General features: G+C 35.7%; 2 protein-coding genes across 2 annotated transcripts in view; both read right to left on the bottom strand.

Annotated features, from left to right (window-relative positions):
- The window catches only part of Cog6 (component of oligomeric golgi complex 6), a 76,420-nt gene extending 57,031 nt beyond the window's left edge, over positions 1 to 19,389 (bottom strand). Inside the window, exons 1-4 of the mRNA XM_004844113.4 lie at positions 19,153 to 19,389; positions 17,194 to 17,337; positions 15,567 to 15,638; positions 12,480 to 12,538 (exon numbers count right to left, since the gene is read on the bottom strand). Coding sequence (XP_004844170.1) covers positions 12,480 to 12,538; positions 15,567 to 15,638; positions 17,194 to 17,337; positions 19,153 to 19,305 — 428 coding nt within the window. The 5' untranslated portion in view covers positions 19,306 to 19,389. The remainder of the gene's footprint in view (positions 1 to 12,479; positions 12,539 to 15,566; positions 15,639 to 17,193; positions 17,338 to 19,152) is intronic.
- Positions 19,390 to 22,362: 2,973 nt separating this feature from the next.
- LOC106009344 (uncharacterized) overlaps positions 22,363 to 27,621 on the bottom strand; it is a 33,412-nt gene continuing 28,153 nt past the window's right edge. The window contains exon 5 of the mRNA XM_087199535.1: positions 22,363 to 22,857. The gene's annotated coding sequence lies outside the window, so the exon portion shown is untranslated. The remainder of the gene's footprint in view (positions 22,858 to 27,621) is intronic.

Below are 27,621 nucleotides of genomic sequence, written 5' to 3'. Positions count from 1 at the left end.
TCTGCTTAAATTCTTTTATTGGTACACTTTAGGTATACAATACATTTACATTTATCATTGGGTGCTGGTACCTGTACATGATGTATCTTAGTTCTTATTTTTTCCCCATTACCTGTGTGCCCTTCCCTATTTACAAAGACTTTGTTTCCATTTTTTCCTTTTCACATAATTTTTCCTTTCCCTTCCCTTCCCTCTTTCCCTACCCCTTTGGACCTTTTCTTCCTATTTCAAGTGATCAATTATTTGTTTTAATCCTTATTTACACTTTGTTTCTCACACTAGAGAAACTATTCGGTATTTATTTCACTTAAGAGTATGGCCTCAATATGCATCCATTTAGCTATAAATGTCTCTAGTTTGTCGTTCTTTATGGCTGAGTAGTACTCCATTTTTTAAAAAAACACATTTTCTTTATCCAGTTTCCAGTTGATGGGCACTTGGGCTGTTTCCAAGCTTTAGCTATTACAAACTGTGCCACTATAAACATGGGTGCACCATATATCGCTGTAGGATGATTCTTTTCATTTGTTTGGGAAGATACCCATCGGGGAATAGCTGTGTCAAATGGGACCTCTATCCCTAATTCTTTGAGGTATCTCCATACTGATTTCCACAGTGGTTGCACCAGTCTGCACTCCCACCAACAATGGAGAAGGGTTCCTTTCTCCCCACATCCCCACCAGCATTTGTTATTGGTTGATTTCTTGATAGCAGCCATTCTTTCTAGGGTGAGCTGGAATCTCAGTGTTGTTTTCATCTGCATCTCTCGAATGACCAGTGATGTTGAACATTTTTTCATATGCTTATTTGCTGCTTTTACTTCTTTGTCTGAGAAATGGCTGTTCATTTCAGATGCCCATTTTTGAATTGGGTCTTTAAATTTGGGGTGTCTGATTTTTTCAGTTCTTTATATATTCTAGATAGTAGTCTTTGCCTGAGGTACAGCTACAAAATTTTTTTTCCCATATTGTAGGTTGTCTCTTAGCTCTGATGGTGGTTTATCTTGCAGTGCAGAAGCTTTTTAATGAGATTAGATCCCAGCTATTGATGCTTTGTGCTAGTTCCTGTGCTACTGAGGTTTTGTTCATAAAGTCTTTTCCTATGTCAATGTCTTCAAGAGTTCTACCTAACTTATCTTCCAGCAAGTTTAGTGTTTCTGTCTTAATATTTAGATCTTTAATCCACTTCTATCTTGGTTGAATGCAGGGTGATAGATATGGGTCTAGTTTTAATCTTTGGCAGGTTGAAATCCAGTTTTTCCAACAACATTTAATAAAGAGGCTATCTTTTCTCCAGTGAGGGTGTTTGGCTCCTTTGTCAAAGATGAGGTGGCTGAGTATGTCTGGAGTTGTTTCTGCATCTTCTAATCCATTCAACTGATCTTCGGGTCTGTTTCTTTGCCAGTGCCATCCTGTTTTTATCACACTAGCTTTGTAGTATAGTTTCAAGTTGGGGATTGTGATACCCCCTGCCATGTCTCTGTTGCCTAGAATTGCTTTTACTATTCTAGGTCTCTTCTGGTTCCAAATGAATTTTTGGATTGTTTTCTCTAGTTCTGTGAAGTATATTGTTGGAATTTCAATCAGCATTGCATTAAATCTATGTAGCAGTTTTGGAAGTATGGCCATTTTCACTATATTGGTTCTTCCCACCCAGGAGCAAAGGATGTCTTTCCATTTTCTTATATCCTCTTTGATCTCTTTTTTCAGAGTGCTATAGTTTTCAGTGTAGAGTTCTTTTGCTTTCTTTGTTAGATTGATTCCTACATATTTCATTTTTTTGGATGCTATTGTAAAAGGAATTGCTTTCCTAATTTCTCTCTCAGTGAGTCTGTTATTTGTGTACAAGAAGGCTATTGTTTTTTGAGTGTTGACCTTGTATCCAGCTACTCTACTGAATCTGTCAATTAAGTCTACAAGTCTTTTTGCGGAGTTTTTTGGGTCTTCTATGTAAAGTATCACATCATCAGCAAATAATGACAGTTTAACTTCTTCCTTTCCCATCTTTATTCCTTTTATTTCTTTCTCTTTTCTAATTGCTGTGGCTAATGTTTCCAGAACTATATTGAACAGGAGTGGTGATAGTGGTCATCCTTGTCTTGTTCCTGATTTTGGCATGAACGTTTTCAGTTTTTGACCATTTAATATGATGTTGGCTGTTGGTTTTTCATTCCAGTTCTCTTTTTATGGCTTTTGGTAACAATCCGCAGGTGGATCCTCCACACTGAGCCCACAATGATTCAGTTCAGCTGGGTGTTACAAGTTGACCATTAATCCACTACAAACTGAAATATTTTTTCAAAGTAATATTTTTTGGAAACACATTTATATGCATACATAGATATACTATATATGTATATATATGCATATACAAGAGATATATATATATATATGCATATACACACAGTTGCCAAACTTCTGAAATTTTGTAAAGTATTTTGAAATATATGATGGTTGTATACAACATATATATAATAGGGCCTTAAAGTTTTTAACAAATCAGTTTTTTTTGTTTTGTTTTGTTTTTGGTACTGGGGATCAAACTTGGGTCCTTGCACTTGCGCAGCAGGCAGCAAAACCACTGAGCTAAATCCCTGGCCCTAACAAATGTGTTTTTAACAAATACATTTTAGGAGATGGAATTCTAAGTGAAATTAACAAGAATATAGAAAAAGACTACCTAATGATATTTTTATCGTAATTGCATTAAATTTGTATTACAATTTTGGGAGTATGGCCATTTTCATTATGTTGGTTCTTCCTATCCAAGAGCAAGGGATATTTTTCCATTTTCTGATATCTGCTTCAATGTCCTTTTTCAGAGTACTGTAATTTTCAATGTATAGGTTCTTTACTACTTTTGTTAGATTGATTCCTAAGTATTTCATTTTTTTTCCATGCTACTGTGAAAGGTGTTGTTGCACTAATTTCTTTCTCAGTGAGTTTGTTATTTGTGTACAGGAAGGCTATTGATTTTTGAGTGCTGACTTTGTATCCAGCTACACTACTGAATTTGGTTATTAAATCTAGAAGTTTCTTGGTGGAGTTTTGGGGTCTTCTATGTAATGATAATTTAACTCCTTTTCCTATCTTTATTCCTTTTATTTCTTTTTCTTGTCTAATTCCTGTGGCTAATGTTTCCAGAACTATGTTGAATAGGAATGATGATAGTGGACATCCTTGTCTTGTTCCTGATTTTAGAGTGAAAGCTTTCAATTTTGACCATTTAGTATGATCTTGGCTGTTGGTTTGTCATAGATAGCTTTTTTCAGATTGAGGTAAAGACCATCTATTCCAATTTTCTGTAGGGTTTTTATCATGAATGAGTGTTGGGCTTTATCAAATACTTTTTCTGTATTTACTGGGGTAAGCATGTGATATTTTGTCTTTGGCTCTGTTGATATGGTGTATTACATTTATTGATTTGTGTGTGTTGAACCATTCCTGCATCCCTGGGATGAAACCTAGTTGTTAATGGTATATAATCTGACAGATTTTAATCCAATCCCAATCAAAATACCATTAACATACCTCACAAAACTAGATAAAATATTACTAAAATTCATTTTGAACCAGAAGAAACCTAAAATAGCAAAACAATTCTGGGCAACAAAGGCAAGGCAGGGGTCATCACAATCCCTGACTTGAAATTATACTACAGATCTACTGTGATAAAAACAGCATGTTACTGGCAAAAAATCAGAGGAAGACTAGAAGAAGCAGAGACAACACCTAAAACACTCAGCCACCTTATCTTTAACAAAGGGGCCAAACATCTTCAGTGGAGGACAGACAGTCTCTTCAATAAGTGGTGCTGAAAAAACTGACTTTCTACATGCCAAAGACTAAAACTAGATCCATGTCTCACCATGAACTAAACTAAAATCAAAATGCATCAAAGATCCAAATATTAAAACACAATCTGCTAGAAGAGAGAATAGGTAGAACTTTTGAAGACACAAGAGTAGGCAAAGACTTCATGAACAAAACCCAGACTGCATGGGAAATAGTCCAAAGAATCAACAACTGAATCTCATCTTATTAAAAGTTTTTGCACCACAAAAGAAATCACCAACAGAGTGAAGAGATAACCTACAGAGTGGGTAAAAAATTTTAGCCAGTAGTCCCTCAGATAAAGGACACAGTACAAAGAACTGAAAAAAATCAACCCCTCCCCCATTTAAAGACCTAATCCAAAAATGGGCATCTGAAATGAATAACACTTCTCAGATGAAGAAGTGCAGACAAAAAATAAATATATGAAAAATGTTCAACATGACTGGCCATCCAAGAGATGCAAATTAAAACAAAACTGAGATTCTACCTCGCTCCAGAAAGAATGGCTGCTATCAAGAAATCAACCAGACAAATGCTGGTGGATCTGTGTGGAAAAAGGAGCCCTTCGCCCTTCTCCACTGTTGGTGGGAGTACAGACTGGTGCAACCACTATGGAAATCAGTGTGGGCATTCCTCAAAAAAATCAGGATTAGAGGTCCCATTTGACCCAGCTATTTTCCTTCTGGGTATCTTCCCAAAAGAATTAAAAGCATCATAACACAATGATATATGCACACCCATGTTTATAGTGACAGAGTCTGTAATAGCTAAATCCTAGAAACAACTCAAATGCCCATTAACTGATGAATGGATAAAAAAGATGTGGATTTTTTAATACAATGGAGTAGTACTCAGCCATAAAGAAAGATAAACAGGACATTTATAGCTAAATGTATGCAACTTGAGATTATATTCTTAAATGAAATAAATCAGACACATATGTGTAACTATTTCATTGTCTCTCTGGTGTGAGAAACTGAAAGGATAAAGACCAAAATGTTTAATAGATGATGTGAAATAGGAAGAAACTGTTCAAAAGGAAAGGGAAACTGGGAAGGGTGGAGGGGGAAGAGAAGGAAAGAAAAAAAAAAAACAAGAAAAGAAGGGAAAAAATAGAAACAAAACTTTTATAAATAAGGAGAGGAGGGTGTTGGGAGAAAAAGAGAACTCAAGATATATCATGTACACGTACAAATTCCCTCTGATGAATGTGATGGCTATGTATACTTAAACTGTAACAATAAAATTAATTAAAGTAAAAAAAAAATGTCTACCTTGTGGATGAGTGAAATCAGGAAATAAACAGCATTACCCAACTATAAATGATGTTGACCACAAAAAAGCAATTTCTTGTGTATGCAGAACAACAAAACATGGTTAGATTAGAAATAAGGTTTGTGTTAAAAATCCATAAAGCTGAACATGGTGGCTGACAGATGTAATCCCATCTACTCAAGAGGCTGAAGAAGGAAGATCAAGGTTCAAGGCCAGCCTGGGCAACTTAGTGAGACCCTGTCTTGAAAAAAATTAAAGCAGGCTAAGGATGTAACTTAAAGGTCCCTGGATTCAATCCTCTTTACTATAAAATTAATTAACTAATTAATTAAAAATTTCATAAAATCTCCAAACTCAATTTTTAAAATTCTTGAATCAAGTTATTTATAAAATTGTCTTCATACTACAGTATCATCTTTTCAGCAGGATCACTGGAATTACAGAAAAGAGGTAAGCTGTACTATGCCTTCTCTCAAATTTTCATTTCCAGTGAAAATAAAGATTTTGTATCTACGCTTAACCCTTGTGTATCACTGACAGTGTCTTCTTTTGGATAGTCAGATATTGCTACTCGGGACAGGTGAGAGAGGAAGAAAGAAGAAAGGAGAGATGATCACTCATGAAGCATCCCTTAACTTTCTACTAGTTAATACAAGAAAACAGAACACATATACTTCTAGAATATATTTTTACATGTACATTTGTACAAAATAAATGATTCTATGTTCATTACCAATTTCAAAACCTGGATTAAAGCAGTTTACAACACAATTAAACTAAAACTGCTAAAAACTAACATAGTAAGAAACAAAGGAAAAGGATAAGAAAGTAAATACAGCTAAGAAAGCTCTTGCAATTACCCATAAAATAGTTCTAAATTTCCTAGTAGGCAAAGCAAATATAGAAAGATGTGCTACACTGACTTCTTTGCCTAATAAAATGGGAGGATTAGGAAGGATAACATTTTTTCATGTATGTCAGACAATGTTCCCCTTATGTTAATAATTTAATGATGACTCTATGACATAGGTGCTATTCTCTTTTTTCTGATGTAGAAGCTTAGGCCAAGGAAGGAAAAGAAATAATTTGTACAAAATTTAAATACTAATAAGCTCTTACATGAGATTCAGATTAGAATTTATATTCGTCTTCAAATTCTGTATCCTTCCATTTTAACACAGTGAACCTCAACAAATAAATAAGCATTCTATAGAGGCCATTTTTCTGAGTCCTGAGAGAAATCTGGCTGGTAGGCCTTTATTAATGATAAAAATATAATAAAAAGGGCCAGAGATTTAGCTCAGTGGTGCCCTGCCTGCCTGGCAAGTGCAAGGCCCTGAGTTGAATCCCCGGTTCCACAAAAAAAGAAAAAAAAAAAAAAACCCACAAAAAATAATAATAATAAATAGCAGCTTTGGTACTATTAAAATATACAGAGATATGCTCATACCCTTTCCTGATCATCAATGACAGGTATCTGTTGACTATCAATTACACATGAAAGGGACATGTTGAGGTCTTATGAAAACAACTCTATATTGAGCTTAGTCAAACATCAGCTGTCATCATGACTAACCTCCTCCTGAGTTAAAAACATATTCATGGCACTTACATATTTGCCTGAATAAGGAAACCACATGCTATGGCTTGTATCTAGATGTCCCCCCAAAGCCTCATCCACTCATAGATGGGACTTTTCAGAGTGGCTGGATCATGCATTTGTGATACTGGAAAGAAGGGTGTGTGGTACTGGGTTAGTTCACTGATTAGTTTAGCATAGTTCTGGATGTGGATAATGGGAAGATCCACCCTGGATGTGGGTAGGACCACCCAAAAGCCTTGTAGCCTGGGTGGGATAAAAGGGAAAGGGAGGTTTGCTGCTGCTGCTTCCTACCTACCCTGTCATGGACTACTTCTCCAGAGATGCACCTCTGACATGCTGCCCAGCTTTGGAGCCAGCTGATGAATGGACTGAAACATCTACAAACTCTGAGCTGAAATAAACCTTTTCTCCTTTAACTTTGGGTATTGGGTATTTTGTCTCAGCAATAAGAAAAGTAACCAAGATATCATGTTATCTAAAAAAGGCCATAGCATTTCTATTTCTAAAAGTAATTGCTCATTTGTGAGTATTACTGGTAAAAAAGAGAAAATATTTAAAAGTGAAAAACACCCCTTTGTTAGCCTCTAGAACCTGTTTCATAATTTTGCTATGTAATTTTCCTAAAATACACTCATACAAATGTTCACTTATCACATAGTATCTATAGCTCTTAGGATACTACAATGTCACAAATTTTCACTTCCCAAAAGCATACCAGTTCTACTAAAATAAAAATGTAAACAACCTTATTTACTTTTGAGAAAATATGAACAGAAGTACTATATTCTAATATTGCCTCCTAAAGACATCAATCAGTCTCAGATATGTTAATTGGTCTCATATACAAGGTTAATTTTTCTATTTTCATTTCACATTCCTTTCTTGACATTAGAGTAGTTGCGTTCCACATTATTCACTCGAAAATTATTCACTGACCTACAGGAGGCTAAAGCAAGGACCAGTCAAGCTCAGGAATTTAAGACTAGCCTGAGCCACATAGGGAGAACTCATCTCAAAAAAAAAAAAAAGGAACAAAACAAGATTATATTTATTGAATCTATAATGCACCAGGACTGGAGATAGAAAAAGAGAGTAAGAAATTTTCATTGTTCCCAAGGAGCTCAATTTAGGAGGAAAAAGAGACAAGAAACAATCAAATCAACAATTAACTGCAAACAACTATAACACATACTACAATAAAGATGGCAACAGAAAGATTTAATTCAGAACTGGAAAAGTTTAAATAAGCCTTATATATGGGATTGCTATCTATTACCCTCTAGGTTTCAGTCATATTTTTTCAATTAAATCAATGCTTTGTGCCAACCAACATTAAATTAAAGAGAAAAATTCATGTTCTGGGTCTCTAACTGGGAGTTTATTTCTCCAGATTTTTCTTTCAAAAGAGCTGTTGTAATATAAAAATCCAAAGTTTATGCTAAAGGTATGGGTTTATTTCTGTGACAGAAATCCAATGACTTCCTTTCTCTAGAGAGCCACTGCTCTGGAGAGACAATCAGTCTTTCACACTGGCTGTGTCTACAGCTTCTCCCACTACTAAGAGGTCAAAATCTTGTGGTGAAGGAACTGCTTGTATATTGACTGGTGGTTCCACACATGAACTCACCTGGGTAACACTGCACAGAAATAAATACACACACATAAAAGAGCACAAGATGTCAGAATGTATCCATGTCATGATCCTAGTTGTGACAGCACACTGTAATTCTGCAAGATATAGTCATTAGAGGAAAAGCTGGTAAAGGATACAGGGAGTCTTTGCATTATTTCCTACAATTACCTGTGAATCTATAATCATTTCAAAATTAAAAGTTTGATTTATAATAAATTTAAATGTTTTTTTCAAAGTTAACAGGAGATAGAAGTAAAGTGGGTGAGGTTGGGGAGAGGGCCATCCCAAGAAAGATAAAACAATATGAATAATGTTTTGGCTAGGGCAAAGGTTTTCAAATTATAATCTATGGGCTATAAATATTCCACAGAAATACCTGGGGTATTGTTAAAAGGGCAGGTCTTAACTCCAATTCAAGATCTACTGAGTCACTATCAAAAATAGCTGTTTACTTTTTTTTTTACTTAGCTATTTACAATCAGAATCTCTGAGGATAGAGGCAAAAATGTGCCATTCTATCAAGCTCCTATGTGGCTCTGTGTGCCCTGGTAAGGTTTAGGGAACATGAATAGCAGCACTATGAGGAAAGAACAGAAAGGAAAATTGGGATAAAGTCACAGGTGACTCCAATGACACCTATCAGCAGACTCTTTCCAATGATAAAAGATGTCAGCATGACAAAAGAAAATGTAGTGTCAGACCACCTAATTTCAATTCCTGACAGCTTTTAACTCTGAAGAAAACACTGAGTTGCTCTCCCTTTTTGTTTGTAGAAATTATGCTTAAGCTTCTTTAAAGCTTTAATACTTAATTGTAAGGTTTTTCTTAGGCATAAAGAATAAAATTGGGAATCCTTATCTTATTCTGAATCCTATTACTATAGGCAGCTAAGTTAGATGGAAATTAATAGGCAGTCAGACAGGGCGAGGCCCTGGAGGGAATCAGTGCAGATGAGAACATACCAAAACTGTGGCTGGAGGCCCATCTGAAGGAAGCAAAGCCTTGAGATTAAAGTCACAATGGCCCAGTTAGGGGTGGTGGCACATGCCTATAATCCCAGCACTGGGGAGGTTGAAGCAGGAGGATCGCAAGTTCAAAGTTCAAGGCCAGCCTGAACTACATAGAGAGACCCTGTCTAGAAAGAAAGAAGGAAGGAAGGAAGGAAGGAAGGAAGGAAGGAAGGAAGGAAGGAAGGAAAGAAAGAAAGAAAGAAAGAAAGAAAGAAAGAAAGAAAGAAAGAAAGAAAGAAAGAAAGAAAAGAAAAGAAAGTCAGTCAGTCACAATGGCTAGACTCACATAATTCCCTAAGAGATGAATGGAAACTTGATATTATACTGTAATTGGTACCACCCAGCCCATTAGGCCCAGATATGCATCAGATGCCCAAAGTGGCTGACCAGAACACTACCTGCACCCATCCCTTCCCCAAAAAGTTTCTGTTTTACAAGTCATAGATAAGCCAAGGTTAATGATGTCAGCCACACACATGCCCCTCTGCCTTACTGGATCAGTATTAGCTAAGAGGCTTTACTTGTAATCTTATCAGTTGATTGTAGTTTGACCCATGTTTTTACCCATCTTATGATTTTGTACACACCTTGTGATTTTGCTCTATAAAACATTCCTAGAGAAATGACCTCTTGCCAACTCTCCTTCAGGACCCGTCTTATCTCTCAGAAGCTGTCTTTCTCAATAAATCTTTCCTACTCTTAACCTCCACTGTTTCTTGGAATTCATTCTTTAATTTCAAGTGACATGAACTTGGCATATCTGACATCTAGCAGGTTAGGAGATGTATTTCTCTTATATCACTACCTTTAACTAGTCTTAAAATAGGGTAATACTTTTCATTTTTTTGCTGGTAAGTCTTTTTTTTTTTTTTTCTTTTTTTTGTGGTACAGGGGATTGAAACCCAGGGCCTTTGCACTGAGCTACATCCATACTATAACCTCAGTCCTCTTGCATATTTTTGAGTACAGGGTCTAAATTGCTAAGCCTCCTAGGCTGGGCCTGAAATTGCAATCCTCCTGGTTCAGCCTCCCAAAGTACTCCTTCAAAAAAAATCTTACATAGAATCCTAATATATTAAGTAAGTTCAAATGAAATTGCTCTAACTAAAACTATAATAACAGACTCTGGCCCTCAAAGTCCAAATCATCCTAATTCTTGTGAAGGAACCCTAAGATTCAATGTACCATCATTTGAAAAACACAGGTCTAATATAAAGTAGATGTTCCAATATCATATAGTATACATGTGTTTAAAAAAAATGTGGTTGATTTGTTTTTGTAGAATTTGCTAATGAAAGTATTTTTAAAATTATGTTAGTAGCCAAAATATTTCATTTTGCTCATTTTAGTGAATATTATTGTATTCCTCAGCTTTCCATTGCTGGAACAAAAATACCTGACATTGCAGCTTAAAGGAGAGAGGTATATTTTGGGTAACAGTATCTAAGGTTTGAGTTCATGGTGACCTGTCTCCAAGGCAGAAACATGGCACAGCAGAGAGAAGCTGCTCAAATTCACAGCATCAGGTGCTCAGAGAGCAGGCAAAGAGCCTGAGAGGAAGGGGCTAGAGACCCCCAAGGTTACACCCTTCATGGCCCAACCTGGCACATCCAGAAATTGTTTTACTCATCTTCTAAGCATCTCAATCAAGCCAATCAAGCTGACAATCAAGCTGAAGCACCACAAGTATTTTACTTCATATCTCTCTAAGACAGAAAAGCAAATTATACTGGTTACTGTCCTAACTAGCAGGGAACATTCATTCCAAGCAATATTAGTCCTTTGTAGCCCTGAGACTCTTCCTTTTAAACAAGTAACTTTCCATCTTTGCATTCTAGAATTTCCCATTACCTATACCTTAGTCCAAGGAGTACTGTGTTAAGAAAGATTAAGAGCTTAACATGAAACAATGTCAAGACTACACACATGTACTAATAAACTAAAATAATAAAAAAAGACTAGTGGATGTGAAACTAAAAAGGAGATGTGCTTGCCATTCTATGGTCTGTGGTAGTTTTCAAAAATCTTTTGATCATGGCTCACTGTAAGAATTATATTTTAAACCATTACCAGAAACCGAAACAAAACACTTCTTATATTTATCTAAACTAGTTTCTATTTTATTTTACACTAATTCATTTAAGGTTACTACTTAAATATTTTCACAACTCATTGATCTTGATCTGCAATTTGAAAACTACTAGCTTGATCAGAATTGACCAACTTTTTCTGGAAAAGTCTAAACAATAAATATTTGAGATTTTGTAAGTCCCATATAGTCTCTGCTGTAACCACTCAACTCCACTACAGCAAAATAAAAGCAGCCATAGGAAATAATACATAAACACATGAAAGTGATATGTTCCAATAAAACTTTACTTACAAAAGCAGGTGAAAATTGCATTTTGCTTGTCATCATAGTTTGATAATTTCTGACCTACAGCACAGTAGAGGTACTTCATAATGAGCAATTAAGATACTAATATAGTATTTCCACATTACTGACAAATACCTAGAATACTCAAAAGATTTAAAGAACATCCCCATTACTGAGCTGAAGATGGTATACTACATCACAGAATATTTTTCCCTCTCTACTCCAGACATAAGAGATGCATGGGTTTTTTACTTTGTTATTGTGTTTTCTAATACTCAACACAACATATGACAATAATCTATATTGCACTTAATTTCATTCATTCATTTTTTCAATTAGTAGTTTACTTACTTTTGTAAACCACAAACACACAGTTAATCCTTTCTTATATCAGAAGAAACAGATAATTTTTAAAAAGATAATGACTGTGAAGAAAATTATTAAAAATCTGAAAACATTTACATTTTAAAGAACAATAATTTCTGAACTGCACAGTAAATAATGGCACATCATCATCTCTATTACAAAAAAAGAAAATAAACTCTCAAACTCAGTATCAAGTTTAATGATCCTAACTACTGTTTTTATGTTCAAGCTACTATTGGATAATAACTCAGAACCCTATGTCTTATATTGATTTTGAATCATGTTTTGATTATTTTAATCCTGATTTGGAGTTACAGACAATTTTCTTTCCACTTAAGTGCCAATTAATGAAGAGGTGACAATATAAAGAAAAACTTACCTTTCCGTTTGAAGTTTAGTGGTTTTTACTATCAAATCTTGAGTCTGTTCCTTTGCTGCCTAAAATTACAAACAATCCAACATCAGCACATTCCAATTTCACTGTATTTCAGAACATTAACACCATTATTTACTGCAGTTCAGGCTGATAGCAATGAGATCACACCCCAAAATTCAAAAATTTTAAAAAGGCCCAAGAAACTGAAACAGATGTTTCATGGCTCATACACCATCTCTAATAAGAGGAATTCCCTCAGAGTACTCAATACACCCAATTCTAAGGCTTATGAGAAAGAAGAAAGTATCTGGATATTGACTAAGAAACTTCATAGTTCAATAGGCTTTTTTTTGTTACACAAAAGAGCCAAAAGAGCAAGTTAAAGACAAGATCATGACTTCAGCTATAATGTGCTTGGTTGAGAAACTAAGACCTCTAAATGGGGTTGTAAATTAAGTCACTGAAATGCTGGTATAGAGCTCAACAGAATTTCATGAGGTAGAGATAAAAATATGAGCTGGAATATATAAACAACCTGCCAATTACAGTATTCATGAGAATTAGAGACAGCCCTGCCTAAAAGACTATTCTTGATCAATTTTCATACCAATCAATGCTCCCTCCCCCAAGTCAAAGGTGAAAAGACCAGGAGTGAAAACCTAATGAAAGAGAATTCAGTCCAAAGATTAGGCAAATATTCATGAAAAAAACAAACAACAACAACAAACCCAAGTGCAGCCAATGGGATTGTTTCCCAAAGATCTAAACTAAACAAAATGGCAAACATAAGGCAATAATCAATGAGAGGAGAAGCATGTGGACATGAGAGAGGTAGAAACATAAGGTCCTTGCCTTGAAGGGGCACTGAGCCAGAATTATACATATATTAAGACACTTGTGAATGGAAAGTATAAACAAAGGAACATAAAGCAGAGGGTGAGTCAGTCTATTAAAAGGAGGATACAAGAACAAACACCTGAAGATACTGGGTCATTTTCACACCCAAACACTATCATAAAGAGCCAGGCTTCTTCTAAGGTTCCTAGAGCTACCTCAAATCTATAATCTGGGCCGTGGGTTCTTACGACTTCATCCTCCAGCTCTAGATACCTAATATCTCAGCCTCCTTTCTGCAAACTGTTCTCAAGCTGTCAGTAAAAATTTGGTCTTATCGCTTCCCAGGGGTCCTGTCAATAACACTGTCTGTGTTCCCTGAAACCAAATTATATTCCCAGAAAACAGTGGATATTTTTAATAAATAGATTTGAACATACATAGGTCAGCCCAGAATTGGAGGTACTGTACTTTTGTAGAAGTAGGAGTCTTCAAACCCAATAATTTCTTCAAATGCTTACATTTTTTTAATGTCATTTTGCTTTAAAGTTAATTTTCACCCTTGTACATTTTTGCTTTGTATAATTTTCTAAAATATAGAATTCCCTCAATTCTAACAAATATTTACATATTTCTGAAAAAATACATTTAATAAGTCAATGAAATAGGATAATTTTAGTACAGTGAAGCATAATAAGAATTTTCAAATATTTTTGTATACTTCTGATTCTTTATTTATAAATTGTGGTAATGACTCCAAAATAATGTTTAACAATACTTGCAAATATTATTATCCTAAAATAATCTCTAGCCAATTTATCAGCAATGTTAAGGATGATTACTGTTCATTTTAATAATAAACATGATGCTAAATATAATTTATATAAACAAAACCGCAGCCAAAGAAATAAACTATACCATACATAAAATTACTAAATTTTTAAACGTTATCTCATAATAATAATTTTCAATGCCTATGTTTAAAATATCTTACAAAAAATAAGTAAATTAATCTTTATAATATCCTAAAATGAGGAGGGAAAATACTTTAAGAAATACTTTCTCTTATGGATGAATAAGTTGAAACATTAATCTAGAGTTTGATCCATGAATGGCTACTGTTACCAACGCTAAATTGCTCCGGCTGGACTCGAACTTGTGATCCACTTGCCTTGGCCACGTAGGGTACTGGGACTATAGGTATGTGACACCACACCTGACTTAAGAGTATAATTTTAGAAGGCATATTAACTTACAGAAACTGGACGATGAGAAAAAGAAATAAAAGATAAAGAAAAGAATGGTTAAAAAACAATCACTAAGCAACAAAATACCTACAAAAAATGTGAAATGGTGATAATAATTAGTAAAGATTATATGATTATTTTAAAATCAAAGATTTAAGGGGCCGGGGATTTAGCTCAGTGGTTCTGTCGCTTGCCTTGCAAGCGCAAGGACCCAAGTTCGATCCCTGGTACAAAAAAAAAAAAAAAAAAAAGATTTAAAAACTGGACTAAGAGACCATGCATATGCCAAAAATATATATTAATAACTATCAAAATGTAGACAAAACCAGGAAAAATAAAAGTTTAGAGAGACAGGAAATTGACTCATCCTACAGACAGATTACACAAATAGCCTATGATTAATTTATAGGCTACATAGATCTTCCTACTATCACTTGTCATTGGTGAGTCCAGGAGAATCTCAGAGATAGAAGCTGTGAATTAAAATGTGAAGGTAGCAGACATAATCGTAACTGACTCTTAGAAGGAACCTGTTTTATTCCTGTTGCAAAATTACTGAATTAGCTCAAATGCAGATTCTGCAGTCATACTAAAGGTTTAGGACTGCTTAAATAAACAAGACACAGTATTATGCATAGTTTAGGCTAATCATGAAACAAAATTAAGTTGGTCTTTATAAATACCGTTTTAGTTTGAACTTGCTCCCAGGATATCCTACTATGGAATTCATTGCTGCTGAACTTCTGGGATGGTACAGAATTGAAAGGTTTGTGCAAATTCTACAGTTAGCTCAGTACTAGCTAAACCAAAATACAAAGGCTTCTAGAGTTAATTGAACCATTATCCAAAGATACATAAACATTTACAGTTTTTTAAAAAATAGCACAATATTTATATTCAAACTTCCTACAGGGTATGATGTGTCAAACATCTATACACTTTACAGACCTTCCTAACAACTTTTTGAAAGTTTACTTTGTACAAGGAGCTATACTGAATTATACAGTACCTTTAGGCGGCTTGTCATATCTTGACAACAACTGCTCATTGCTTGAACATCTTCATTTATGCTTTCAAGCTCCTGAAAAGGAGAAAAATAATCAAACATTATATACACTGCTAAATTTCTTTTCTCCTTGCCAAAGCCTTATCTTAGTCCCATAAATTTTTTGATCAAGACATGTCAAGAGAGCCCATATTTAATACTGGAGGTGACTAAAAAGAATAATATCTCATGTTAAAAAGTGTAAACTAACCTTTTTAACATTTTTCCAGAGGTATAAGAGCAAATGCTTTAAAAATATGTATATTTCTTTACACAGAAATTTTAATGCTGAGAAGTTATACTATGACCACAAAAGTGGTATCTATATAAGGCAATAAATAAGTTAATTAGTAGGTTTAACCATTCCACAATTTATATATACCTTAAAACATTATGTTGTACATGATAAATAGGTACAAACTTACCTGCCTGTCAATTTTTTAAAAATTAAAAATAACTTATATTACCCAGATTAAGTATGCAACAGTATACAACAATATACATGAGGATGACCAATGTAGAATTGCCTAAAACAAATAGAAAATGTGAAACATTTCCAACTATATTAACAATAATGATGTACATAGATGTTTATGAAAATATTTCTATACAAGGTAAATTTTAAAAATCACACAATTATACATACGGTGTTTTCTTACTTTTTAAAAAAGATACATATTTATGTACAGAAGAACACAGAAAAGGCCACATAATACAATATAGACAATATTTTTAAATCTGGGTGGTTAGATCATAAGTAATTATTCTATTTCTGACTAGCTTTTTTTTACAATGAATTCATTAGAAATTTCAATAATAAAAACAAGCAAATTTGAAAACCAAATAAATTAACAATAATTCCTCCTAACTTGTTGAAAATCATCAAATACTGTTGGCAGATTACACCAAAAATCTGGTAGTTCTTCTGATAACATTCTCTATGTACTCTCACCTCCAGTTCTCTCCACAGCAGCACATATTTAGCCTCTAAATTCTAATACTTACATTCCCTTAATGGATACATCTTATTTACTTCCTTTTTACTACTCAAATGACCACTGCATACTTTAGCTCAGGTCAATTATCTTTTGTGCGGACTGATTAAAAAAAATTCTTTTTAACAGGCTGTACATTCAGCCCCTTTAAAACCAATCCTCTACTCTTTACCAATACCTTAATAGGAAAATGTGATCACATCACTGCATTACATTTAGCCTGACACTGCATTATCTTCTTTTGCTTAATTCAGTTCAGTGTCACACACCATAAAAATATACAAGAAAGTAGATAGGGTTCTACTGCAGTTCCTGTCAACATACAACCCAGAGGTTCAAACAGAAACACAACAGTTTTATGAAAGAACAGGGCAATCAGAGCAAGATATATTAAAGCAGTCAAGCAGGGCCAAAACAAACCAGGAGGACAAACTGTGGTTAGGAAATCATGTATGAAAATAAATGCATATAGTAAATGTTTTCTATTTGAACATAGTAAATTAACAGCAAACCTACCAACCTAATTCAATAAAATAGCACAGAGCCAAACACACAATAAGCTCTCAATAAATGCTAAATGTAATGAATACACATACCTCCTTCACTTTCTTGAAAATATTTACAAATTCTTCATTGATGGCTAAACTTCTGCGTTCAATATCTCCCCGTAAATTTCTTCGAGTTCGCAAACTATTTTCAACAAAAAAGGTTGAAAGTGCCTTGAGAGCTTCCAACATCTCCTATACACAATGGGCAACAGGAGAAAATTATTGGTACTGATTTGTTAACAGTTTCCTAATTAATCTCAAACCAAGTATAATGAAGTCATTCTCAAATAATTGGTCTCCAGTAAATAATCCAAAATGACCCTTCAAATTACTGAACAACAAATTTATTCTTGGAAGATAATAAGGGTATACTTAGTTATACAATGGCACATACACAAGGTTTTATATATCTATAACAGTGAGACTGGAACCGGATTGAGGAAAATTCAAGGGTTCTGCCAATCAGGTATTCAATTGGAGATATAATATTGACAATTAATTCTACAAATTTGAACCTGGGTAGAGTCAAGAATGGGGTTAGAAATCTAAGTCATCATTCTTTTTGCTATTCACAACTATGAAAGTAAGAGACCTCCTCCAGAGAGAACACGGGTAGAGCACAGGGCGGAATCAAGGCTGGGATATCCTAAAAGTGCCTGAAATTCTTCGGATATAAATTCCTACACCAAAAATAATGTATATTCTAACAGGCTTACCTTTCCATCTTTCTGTTGTAATGTTAAATTAAAATATTGGCTGGATGGACAAAAAGAGTATGCTTTTTAAATAAATTCAATTTAACATTTGAGATTAAAAGTATGTTTACAATTACAAATATTTATTGTGGACACACACACACACACACACACGCGTGCACACACACAAATGAAGCAGTTTCTTTTGATTAATCTTGAAATGCCCTAGTCCTGGATGACTGAACAAAAGCAGTTAGTTACGAGTTATACGACTTTACTGAGCTGTACTTTCTCCATGTCTTACTTTTCTGGTAGGTAAAAAGGAGCTAATATTATCTACATCAGAGTAGTCATATTAAATGAAATAATAAATATCAACATTAGACATAAATTTTATAATAAAATCTACATTTGTTAAGAAACAGCAAGTGCTGGGCAAGTGTTAAGAACACTTGAATTCTGAGTCCTTACAACCTAAAGTTACCAGCAGGATTCTCAATGCCTAAACGGAAGCCAGGAGAAGGGATTTCCTCAAATCCTAATGTGCAACTTTGGTGGTTATAGCTAACAATAACTAGTGGCCACAGAACCTTCTTTCTTCCTGGAGATACTGTAAATAATTTTTTGTTTGGTTTTTTGTTTGGTTGGTTGGTTTTGGGGGGGTTTTTTGTTTCGTTTTTTAAAACATACACGAGTCGAATTCTTACTGACACCTTTTCTGTTACCTACATATTTACCTGTAAAGTTCTGGCTTTTATGTATTTTTCTTTATGCCACGTTGGCATGACTAGTTTATCTGGCGACTCGGTGGTACAGAGGACACAGCTAGCCATGACAGGAGGTGGAAAGTGCAGCTTAAATTCAGTAGGAACTTGGGAGCACACGAGGATACTTTACCGTGTGAAGAAATATAGGATGCGCCCACAAATCAGACAGTGCTCAGCTAACAACAATAACAACTAGCAGATGTGAGTTACTTCGTGCCATGGGCTTTCATCTGGAAATGGAGACGTTCTGTCCGCTGTCCCCGTCCCCTGTCCCCGGTCTTCGCTGTCCGCTCTCGCGCCTCAGCTCCTCTCCGGCGCGGGGCTCTCTCCTCCCGCCCTAGACCCTCTCGGAGGGCAGGCGCTTTCCCACAGGCTGCCGCCCACCTGACGCTCCAGTCTTCAATGGGGACAGCGCCTAGAGGGCCCCTTCGAGTCTCGGGGCTCCTGCGTCTCCCCTCAGCTGCCCGCGGGTCCCTTCGCGGTGTGGGGCAGGGAGAGGCAGTGGTGTGCGGGACACAACCCCTGGCCCTCCCCGGCCCGGTTACCTTGTCATTGTCCAGACGCGTCTCCAAGATCTTATGCAGCTTGCGCGACAGCGGGTTGTTGGGCTGCGCCGAGGTCCCGCCTGCCCCATTGCTGAGGCCATTGGCGGCCCCAGAGGCCGGTACGGCGACCACTTCCCCGCAGCCCTCGGCCATTGCGCCGCCGGTCCCGCCCCCGATGGAGGGGCTTACGACTCAGCTCTGCAAAGACCTCACCCGCAGCGCGACAACTGCGCATGTGCACGTGAGGACGCGCAAGCGCGCCGAAGCCGGAAGAGTGTGTCCAGCCGCTGCCAGCTTTCTGCAACAACCCAGAGCGGAAAAAGAGCGGAAAGGTCGGGGAGCGGAGCAACCTAATTGGACTATGAAGTAAATGTACGGCACTAAAAAAGGACATAGGAAGAAGCCTGAACTAATTAGATATGTAAAATACACTGAAACCTATGTCTGCCATACGTCTATAAGAGTTGATTCTAATTAAATTCACGTTACCTATCTTTCTGAAAAGTATTTATTGTAGGCATAGTAAGTGGAAAGTACTGTGGAAGGTACTGGAAAATCTACATTCTGTGTCCTAGACAGAGGCTCTAATAAATGTTAGACTGCGGTGCATAAGGAAATGGAAGTACAGTGGAAGAGAACGAAAGGAGAGGACCACTTCACTCTACAGAGTTGGAAAGGAGCTGGCCCCTAAACTTATTTAAGGAGCATCAGAAACACGAGAAGTCACCTCTGCATTGGAGAAAGGCCCAACTGTGAATGATCAAACACAAAGAACTTGGCTCTTTTACAAATGGACCAAAGCCCTTGTAGCTGCAAAATACTGGACAAGAAAATGAGTAATAAAAGATGAGAATAAATTCCCAGGAAACTCATGAAGACAAATATCATTATTTCTTTCTGTTCTCACTTTTTAAAAATAATTTTTTAATCAAGCTAAAAAGAATCTGAACCTTCTGTAAGATATTTGAAACACTAATGATTTCACTCTTGTCCTTAATTTTCCTTGTTTTCATAAATATCAGACTTAAAAGGAAATTGTTGATTATACAGGTCACATAAAGTACCGACAGAATCACTCACTAATCTAAGAGAAGGAGCAACTAACAAAAAGGAAAGAAGTCACATTAGCCAAGTAGGAATTCAATAGGAAATATAAGAGACCTAGTTGGAGAAAATTTTACAAGTGCTATTGAAGGAATATAAAATTTAAGTAAATAATTCGTTGTCTTCAACAAGAAGACTCAATATAGTAAAATACCATTTTTTTCATATATAAATTTAGTTTCAGTGTGACAAAAAATTGATATATCAAAGGTGTACATAAATTCACACACTAAAATGAATCTTGACTATATAAAACAACATCTTATAAAGCTTGCAAATATGTACAAGTAAAAGAAATAACAATAACACACAAAATAAGGATAGATCACCAAAAATCACATTGTATGAGTTCTTTATTCAAAATCTACCAAATAGGTAAATCTATAGAGACAGAAAATAGATTTGTGGTTCCAGGAGGAGTAGGGTTGAGAAGAGAGAATGTCAAGTCCATTGCTGTAAAAGAAATCGTCGGAAAACTAGAGAGGACAAAGAAAAACTTACATTGCTTGTAAGTGACACAACTATGTCCCTAGAAAATCCAAAAGGACCTACAGAAAAAAATTAAATTTAATAATTAATGACTTTTTCGCAAAATTTTATCAAAACCCCTAAAGAATCAGGCATTTACTATCTTGTGAAAGACATGGTATAACTCTTTGATGCCTGGTTGCAAATATGTGTTTTATGTTGGTCAAGTCTTGCTTTATCAGTTACCTTTGGAGAGCTTATAAAGGTGATCAGAAATCCAACCTTGGAAAAAGATATAGGAAAGAATGACTTTGCAGCTGAAATTTATTTCACCTTTCAAAAGGTATTTAATTCCAATATTATTTAAGTAATTTTGCAATTTGAGATTTCTAATTGAAACTTTTCAATTTTCTAATTGAGATTTCAATTTTTGAGTTGGACCCATCAGAAACTACTATATTTCTAAAATCTGCTAAATGTCCCTGAGGAATAAAATTATCCTTGGTTGAAAACCACTATTCTAAGACTTAAGTGTATTAGTTCTTGAACGCTGCTTAAAATTTTACCCCCAAACTTGGGTTTTAAAAGAAAAAGTCATCATAGTTTCTGTGGGCCAGGGATGTGAGGATGGATTGACTAGGCTGTTTAGGCTCAAGGTATTATGAAGTTGCAGTCATCTGTCAGCTAGGACTGCAATCATCTGAAAGCTTCACTGCATAGTGCTGGAGGATGTGCTTACAAGTGACTCACTGTCATGGCTGGCAGGCTGGTTCTACATGTTTGCAGAAGGCTCGGTTCCTCCCCAAATGGGTCTCTCCACAGAGCTGTTTGAGGGCTCTCATAACATGGCCCTCTTAGTGTTAAGTACGTACTATGTACATAATGCAAAAATGTGCCAAAATATATGGGCAAAGATATTCCTCATATGTTTTGTAATAGAAAAAAAGAAAGGGAAAGAAAGGGAGAAGGGAGAGAGGAAAGCAGGGAGTGAGAGAGGGAGGTAGGCAGAGACTGAGAGGAAAGACTGGGAGAGAGAAATGGTGGAGGGAGACAAAGTGTTTGTCAATAGAAGACTGAAATTATGATGTATTCATTCATTTAGTAGAATACTATGTGACTGCTATCTGCTGTGAAGGAGATTTAAATGTGAAAAGAATTCCAAAATGAGTAGCATGTAAAAAAAAAAAAAAGATGCATTACAGTGTGTAGTGAAATTATGTAGGCTTTTCTTTAAAAATGACATTCCAGTGGGTGGGAGTTTTCTATTTTTCATTTTATACCTTTCTAACCTGAAATTTTCTAATATTACCCATGTACTGTAAGGCAGGGTAATTATGATCCATTTTTCTTTGGCTATATGTATTTCTCTGAGTGTGTGATATAGGAAGCATAATGACAAGGAAATTACATATTCAAGTCATTTGCACATTTTAATGTTTACTTAAATATATTTTATGAGGCTAAATATAAATTGTTTAAAAATCAATATTTGTGAACAGTTAAATTAAATATTCAAGTGTGTCACCAGTGACTTAATTTTTTAAATAAATTTTTTCTTTTACTGAAAATATTTAAAATAATTTTATATTTTGAGCTAATGTACTAGAACACTAAAAAAAATTGAAAGAAAGGCTCATACCTAAATATTTTAATTTAATTGGAGAACAAATACATGCATGTAAAAGGGCACAGGATTTTTACCTAATTACAGAAGAATAACATTATTCCACTCACACCAGTGATTTCATACACAAGAGGCCTACAAGGCACAGCTTCCAATGCTATCCCTGGAAACTCTAGGTTGCTTAAAACTTTACCACCTCCTGAAGAATTCTCTGGTGTCTACACTATTTGTGTTAATTTCTTGATTCAAGTTCTAGGACAGATGCTTTTCTTCTTCTTTTTTTTTTTTTTTTGGTACTGGGGATCGAACTTGGGTCCTTGCGCTTGCGCAGCAGGCGGCGAAACCACTGAGCTAAATCCCCAGCCTGGACAGATGCTTTTCAATGACAGAATTTAAGTAATAGGTTTCTGCCGGCTGTCAGGATCAAATGTGTTTGTCTGAGAAATTGAGAAAGTAGAAAAGTGCCAGTACTGAAAGAGAATTCATATACTGTCCAAGATCCATTCTCACTAAAAAAAAAAAGAAAAAGAAAAATGAGTGAATGATTAGATAAATAGACAGACTAGACAGACAGACAGGTAGGCAGATAGATGTCTAATGTCCACCACATCTTATTCACTAGCTAGGCAATATCAACACATCCTTTCCCCATGCTGAAAGAATATTTTTACTTAAAATAATGCAATTTATTCACAACATAGCCAAACCCTTAGTCATCATATCCCCCAGATAATAAGCCAAAGTCTAATCTGTTTTTCTATTCAGTTCAAAGTCAGATTTGTATTCGGTTAGTTTATACCCTTTCCTCAATATCATTTAACTAAACATTAAAGTGACAACCAACCATCAAGCCTATAGAAGTTATATGTCAAATTATGGTAGTATATAAGGTATTTAATAAGAGAACAGTGGCAGAAAATCAAACAAATTCAAGTATGACTGTAGTTCAAAAGAAAAAAAAATATTTCTTCCTCTACGAGGGAAAGATTCTAATTATCCCAAGGCTGGTAGTCCTCTTAAGGTATACCAGAGGCTCAGGTTTGGCTGCACCTGGAAAGTTGGGCACTCAGCAGAAGTGGTAGCCAAGTGAAAGGAAAGGTGTATTGTTGATTCAATGTCCTTGCCGCTATTTTACTTTGTTCATAGATCCACCAGAGCAAAGTTGAGGGTGGGTAGAAAGAAGGATGACTGACATCCATAGAGTTGGCCACTTTGTTTATCTGGTTATTAAGAGCATTGCCTGTGGTTCTTTGGTATACATGCATTCTTGTGACTCAAAAACAACAATACCCTGGACCCCAAGTGATACAGTCACAGTATTTCTTCTCCAAGCCTTCTTGCCACTAGTCCTCCAACTTTGTTCCAAGTAGGTCCTTGACCATCAGCTGGTCCATTACCACTGCTGTAGGTTTTTAGCTCAGTACTTGACTCCCAGGCAAATTGGGCAGTAAAATGCACCATATGAAGATTTCCCTTCCCACTGTCCTTCAGAGAGTCACACATAAATCAGGCCAACATCTATAGCAGATCATTTTCATCTGTTACCAGAATTTCAAACAGTTGTAAACTAGCTTCAAATATTCTCTTCTCTATGTAATTAACCATAGAGAACTTCCTGTGAGGCCAGTATGTGGTTTGAGGTAGGGATGATAGTAGAGTCAAAAAGGACCTTGGTGGACTGTCCATTTATTTTGATTCTGTGTACTTCTGGATACTTATCATATTTATATTATAGCATCGGCCATGCTACCCACTAGGGTAATCAAATGCACCTTGCCTCTAGCATTTAAGTAGAAGGTAAGCCACTTACCTTCCACTCACCATGATTTTACCATCTTGTTTGAAACTAAGGAGACTATTTCAACTATAGTATATCCCATCAGTATTCACAACCTAAATAAAGGTACCACTACCATGCTTTTCAAGGTTGCTCCTCATACCAATGTAAGTTTTGAGTCCTTGGAGAAGAAAATGTCTGGAACCTCCTCCAGAAGAAAACATTAGGGAGGTGTTAAGAGCGGAAGGAAAAAGTAACAATACTTTAAAGTCTCTATTTCAGTTAGGCTTTTAAATCTTTCCTATACATTAAACCAAGGATTTTCTAGCATCTCAACTTCACTTACCATAAGCCACAGTGGAGTCTATGCTTAAATCAATAAACAGAACAATCAGAAACTCTTTCAGCTATCTGAACCAGAATATTGATTATAGAAATAAGAATTTCTAATGAGTGTAGCCGCATCAATACACTCAGTCCAAACTAAAATTATGTGCATCCTTAAAGTGAATTTCATACAGGCAACCCGTTGTTATTGCTGGTATTAAGTAGCAAAGGCTAAAATGTGCTGAAATACGACTCTACTATATGATTGAAGACCATGGGGAGTGAGCCAGGGCATGAAGAGTTGTAGCTTCTCTTTAAGAGATAGTCCCTCAAAAGAGGTCATTCCAGTGTCATCAGGTACCTGCAACAGATACAGGAGAATGTGCTTACCTTGGCTGACAAAGTAGGTTCAGTGGGAGATGGAACATTTAAGTATCTGAGTCTTCTAAATCCAATCACATACCTACATTTCAGTTCTGGGGTCCAACACTTTTCCAATCAGTCCTAACTCACATAAACCAATTGGTGAGGCTATAATTGATTTATACTGGGAAAACCACATGAGAAATTTTGTGGGATTAAATTAATTAAGAATAATTAATCTTATTTCATGTGTTTATTTATTTATTTATTTATGGCTTTCTCTGTCTTATAGCTGTAAGACAGAGATTCTTTTGTTGTACTCTATAGATACATAGTCACTGAGTTTAAATTTGTACCTTCAGACAAAGTTTTATGAGATTGTACCTGTCATTCTCAGTACCTTTTAGTATTGTAAGACATGGTGACCTACTTGACAATGTCTGAATTTTTATGTTGTCCATTCAGCAGTAGCTATGTGGTTCTCTTAAAGCCTTGCCATTAATAACTCTGTTATTCTACAGTAACTACAAGTAGTGAGAGTTATCACATGAGATAGGCTGTTCAATTTCCACCCCATTATACTTGCTGATTTTGACTGTCTTTAGCAACAGTCTGGCCAGATAAAAAATATTGTATATCCCTGAGGATTAGTTGCTAATGGAAAAATCAAAAGCTCTGTAAAAACTGGAGAAATAAACTTAGAAAACTGGAAAAGTAAAGGGAAATTGCCAGAAGTACAGCTCAAAATGATTCCCTAGAACTGGTGTGTTAGGCCATCATTGGCCTCAAAACTGAACCTTGGATTCTTCAACTGATTCTGTACATTTTGCCTACCATTAACCACCCAGTACTGCTGCCTCTAGAGAGTAATGTGATACAGACATCACTTCTAGGAAGAATTCTGCACAATGCTAGCTCCTCTGTGTCCCTGGACTGTGTGTCTGTATTTATCTGTCTGGTTAGTTGAAACTAAAGCAAGTTTTCTAGTTTTCAGAAAAGCTGAAAAATGGAGGATGAACTTTTATCTTTTATTTTTTAGATAAATTCTTGTAATTTTTTATGCCTGACCACATGTCCTGTCTTTGAACTGCTATTAGGTTTTTAGCTCAGTGCTTGACTCTCAGGCAAATCGAGCAGTAAAATGCACTTCATGAAGATTTTCCTTCACACTGTCTTTCAGAGATGCACATAAATCAAGCCAACGTCTACAGCAGATCATTTTCAACTGTTACCAGAGTTTTAAGCACTTGTAAACTACCTTCAAATATCCTCTTTTCTATGTAATTAACCACAGAGAACTTCCTGTGAGGTATATTTTTCTCAAAAAGAATGAATTTATCTTTACTTATGATTCCCTTATTCTTTTCTTTGTACCTCCTATTATTTGTTTTCACTGCTTAGTCCTCAATTTTTAGGCATTAAAGCTTCTCAAATAGAAATATGTCCTGATTCTTTTCTTCTCATTGATAGCTCATTGTTTGAAAGCTGCTTCAAGTTTCTCATTTCCTTTTTTCATTAAACATTTTCTGCAGTTGTTTTAATCCTTTTATTTATCCTTGAAATTATCTGAGTTTAGGTTTAATGATGGAAACATTAGCAGTCATGGATATAATGATTTAAAATTTTTTAGCAATAGGCCGGGCATTTAGCTTGGTGGTTCCGCTGCCTGCCTGGTAAGCACAAGGATCCAAGTTTGATACCAGTACCAAAAAAAAAAAATTTAGCAGTAGATTCCTTTCTTCAAATGAAATCCGAATAAGGATAACCGAGGCTGATCTGACAAGCGAGGGTACAGTCTCAGCCCTTTCTCCACTAACTACACCCCTCTTATAATCTATGTATCCCTGCTTGGCTGCTTATATCAGTTAGGGCCCTGGGATTGCAAAGCAACAGAGAGAGTCATTTATTGGAAGGGTATGAAAGTAGCCAAAGAACTGAAGGGAAGGCTAAAAGCAGCTGGAAATCAACTAGCAACGTGAGGACTCAGTAGTGGGAACCATTTGACAGTTTTTAGGGCACTATTGTTAGCTATTTTTTCTGCTTTTGCTCAACATTCTAAGTCATGAAGCAAGTCTCCTTTTTACACATGCCCATCCATTGGTCCAGACACACCATGATTTATGATCTCAACTCAAGAGAATATAACATTGGAGAGGTAATTCTAGTCAACATAATAACTATAAATTGATAGTCTGCGAGACAGATAAGGAAACAATCTGTACAAGAAAGATGGAAAACTCAAGTAGTAAAGAGATTAGTCACAGCCCCAGCCTAGGGGAGTGGAAGGAATACTGTACAAACTGAAATTAATTTCAGCAGAGAGCAGAGACTGACTGCGATTGGATGGAGTGGGGGATGGGAGGTAGGTTAGGAATTAGATGTCATCTATCCAATGAAGGAATTATAATAATAGTTGAGTCAGAGTGGTAGTAAAAATAAAATGGCTAAGAATTACCTAGGAAGAAAAGATAAGGACTGTACAATTTCTCCTCCTATATGAACAGGCTCAGTACACTAACACACAAATCAGATCAAATTATTTCTAGAAATGGCCACTAGATTCTAAGTCCCTACCCAGGATCTCTAGCCACGCCTTGAAATTTTTTGAGTGGAAATGATGAATGTCTTAGCATCTTCAGCATGGTATAAAAATAAGCATAGAAAAAAATGATGAATTTGAATCCTTGGGATCTACATCTTTGTATCAAATTGAGAACACAAAATGCACATTGAAATGGCTTCACTGCGCATTGAAAATAAATAAAAAAGAAAATGTGCAATTTGAGCAATGTATAATCATCTGAAT

The sequence above is a fragment of the Heterocephalus glaber genome, unplaced genomic scaffold, assembly GCF_053883595.1.
Source record: "Heterocephalus glaber isolate CG9 unplaced genomic scaffold, H.glaber_assembly_v1.0 deba00001720, whole genome shotgun sequence".
In the NCBI taxonomy this organism is placed as follows: domain Eukaryota; kingdom Metazoa; phylum Chordata; class Mammalia; order Rodentia; family Bathyergidae; genus Heterocephalus; species Heterocephalus glaber.
The sequence above is the reverse complement of the archived record's forward strand: the minus strand, read 5'-3'. Positions and strand labels throughout refer to the sequence as shown.